Source organism: Macrobrachium nipponense, chromosome 34 (genome assembly GCF_015104395.2).
Source record: "Macrobrachium nipponense isolate FS-2020 chromosome 34, ASM1510439v2, whole genome shotgun sequence".
Lineage (NCBI taxonomy): Eukaryota > Metazoa > Arthropoda > Malacostraca > Decapoda > Palaemonidae > Macrobrachium > Macrobrachium nipponense.
In genome coordinates this window covers 53,312,867-53,315,357 of record NC_061095.1, presented here as the reverse complement: position 1 = coordinate 53,315,357, position 2,491 = coordinate 53,312,867, and the positions used below count along the sequence as shown (strand labels likewise).

At 35.4% G+C, this 2,491-nt stretch overlaps 1 protein-coding gene across 1 annotated transcript; it reads left to right on the top strand.

Annotated features, from left to right (window-relative positions):
• The first annotated feature begins 726 nt into the window (after positions 1–726).
• Positions 727–1,396, top strand: LOC135208100 (uncharacterized). Its single transcript, XM_064240248.1, has 2 exons — positions 727–1,093; positions 1,137–1,396. Exons 1-2 carry the CDS (start codon positions 727–729, stop codon positions 1,394–1,396), a joined length of 627 nt encoding a protein of 208 aa, XP_064096318.1.
• The last annotated feature ends 1,095 nt before the right edge of the window (positions 1,397–2,491 follow it).

Here is a 2,491-nt window from a genome sequence, read left to right as displayed (position 1 = left end):
TTTCTCTGTGTTGCTTTTATCGTTTTACAATGTGTTATATATCTAAATTATCGCAATTTAGTGCACATTCAACGAAAAAAAGTAACTTGTTACCTCTAACCGTTTGGCGCACAGCGCGATTTGAATACAATTATATATGAAATTTCGTTTTTGCGCTATCATATATCGCATTATTTATATATGATAATGATAATTTTTTTCCTTTCTGATGGTTGCATACTAAACTTCAAGCTATGACAAAAAAAGGAGCCAAAAATGAACTCTTAATCTTGAAAACTAAGCGCGCTGTGATTTTCTGAAAAAAATATTTTTTCCCCGCTTACGCGCTCACTCTCAAACTCTTCCGGCACACGGGAGTCATTTTTTTTTATTTACCGCTCCGGCGTTTAAGGGTTAAGTGAAAAGGAGTATAATATAGAACGAATGTAATGTTTCAAATCTTGTAGGACATTTTGTTTTTGGAACCTGTTGAAGCCACTAATATTATGCTTAGTGTACACTGTAGATTTTTTGCTGGATTTGCTCTAGGGAGACCTCTCTAGATAGTGTGCACAGAAACGAGAGCGCTCTAGCTATAGTTACTCTCAGCTCTCGCTAGGGTTGTTTTAGTCTACCTAGAATACTAGTGAACACGTGGTCGAGAGTTCTCTACGAGGACTACTCTAGGTGCTTCTCCGCCCAACTGAATAGAGTAAACAGTATAGCTAGACACGTGCTGGAATAGTCATGGCATCTAACCATAAATACAAATGGGATAGCACTCAGACAATGCTTTTAATCCAGCACTACGAAAGATTCCCTGAACTTTGGAATGTAGCATTGAAAGAGTACAGGGACAAAGAAAAGAAAGCGGTTGCTGTAAAAGAAATATCAGAGCTTTTAAATGTTAGTGAGGCTGAAATAGCGAGAAAGTGGCACAATCTGCGGTGCCAAATGAACAATGAAATAAGGAAAATGAAAGTAAAGAAGAGTGGAGTGGGTGCAGATGATGTACTGGTGAAAAGCAAATGGGAATATTTTGACTCTCTTCACTTCATGATTGGATGTGTGAAACCCCAAGAAACTATTGTTACAAACATGGTAAGTGAAACATGTCTCTTAAGAAATATGATTTATTAACTTTTTTTGGACAAAAGTAAGAAACACAAACAAACACATAATTATATTAAATGTGTATGTGGCGATAAATCATGAAAACTCGTTGTTTGGAGAATATGTTGCATCCGAACTGCGTCAATTACGTTCCATCGAAAATAGGAAAAGACTGAAACGTACGATCATGAAAGCAATAATAGAAATTGGAGAAAAAGAGGACCATGAATTCTCATCCCCTACTTCTACCCCTGTACTTCAAAGTTCATACACTGATTTGACAGATAAAGACTTAATTCCTTGAGCCAGATGCTCAGACAAGAGATGTTGGTGACATAAGCTTCCAGTGCTCTTTAACAGAATTATAGCTAGTTCTACTAACCTTGAGATAATCTTCCTTCAGAACATCATACAGTGCAGTGCATACTTCTGGAATTATTTTTGCTATAGTAGTAACTGGTATACGGAAAGCATACATTAGTGAGCGATAACTATCTACTGAAAAGCAAATTCGTATATAATATAGTTATAAATTATATACTACAAGACAGTGTAAAATATTTAGTTTAATATATGTGTTAATTATTATTTTTATGTTTACCTATTTTTCATGATAATAATAATAATTATTGCACATATAATTTTTTGAATTATTGCTGTTTAGTTTCTCAGTATAATTTGATAAAAAAAATAAGTTTATTCTAGAAGAACATTTTTCCTTTTATACATTGTACTTACCAGATGCTAAGAGAGTTAATCTTTCTGAAGGGGAGATTGCTTCCCTTAAATGAGTATCACGCTTCATAATTTTGGGTGTCACCTTTTCAAGCAGATAATCATAATCTTCACGAGACATACGTAAAAAATTCTTATACGCTTTATCATCTTCAACGATCAGTTCTTGCAAAAGCTTTGCATGCAAACCCTGTGCATCACCCCTTCTTCATCTCGTCTAGATATCCATTCTCTAACCCATATTTGCCTTCTCTTGTTTGTCTTCAAATTCCTTGATAAAACTAAAGCGGCAGCTGCTGCAACTAGTTTCCTTGACCGTGACATGATACCACTCACGAATATGGATCCTGACTGAGAGTCCCTCCTCAACTTTATGATAGTGTACATGAGTGCCAGAATAATCTCGCTAGAGTAAGTCTCACACTACTCTAAATATAAAGCTATGAGAGTAAATGGTTGACTAGTGTACACACACTTTAGAGTAATCTCTGTAGATCAAACCAAGTTTAGCTAGATTTTTAATCTACAGTGTACACTAAGCTTAACAATTCATCTCCTGACCGACACTTAGCAAAGTTTCTTGAGTCCTGCTATTTTTCTGCCGTTCTAGAGCGAGAAAAAGTCTCAAATTATCCACAAAAACAGGATGGACTTTCGTGGTTTT

Bases quoted from the DNA above. Each gene is read 5' to 3' on its own strand.
- LOC135208100 (XM_064240248.1), top strand. From the start codon at position 727: ATGGCATCTAACCATAAATACAAATGGGATAGCACTCAGACAATGCTT. The intron at 1,094-1,136 runs GTCTCTTAAGAA...TTTGGACAAAAG, and splicing joins AAACATGGTAAGTGAAACAT to TAAGAAACACAAACAAACAC.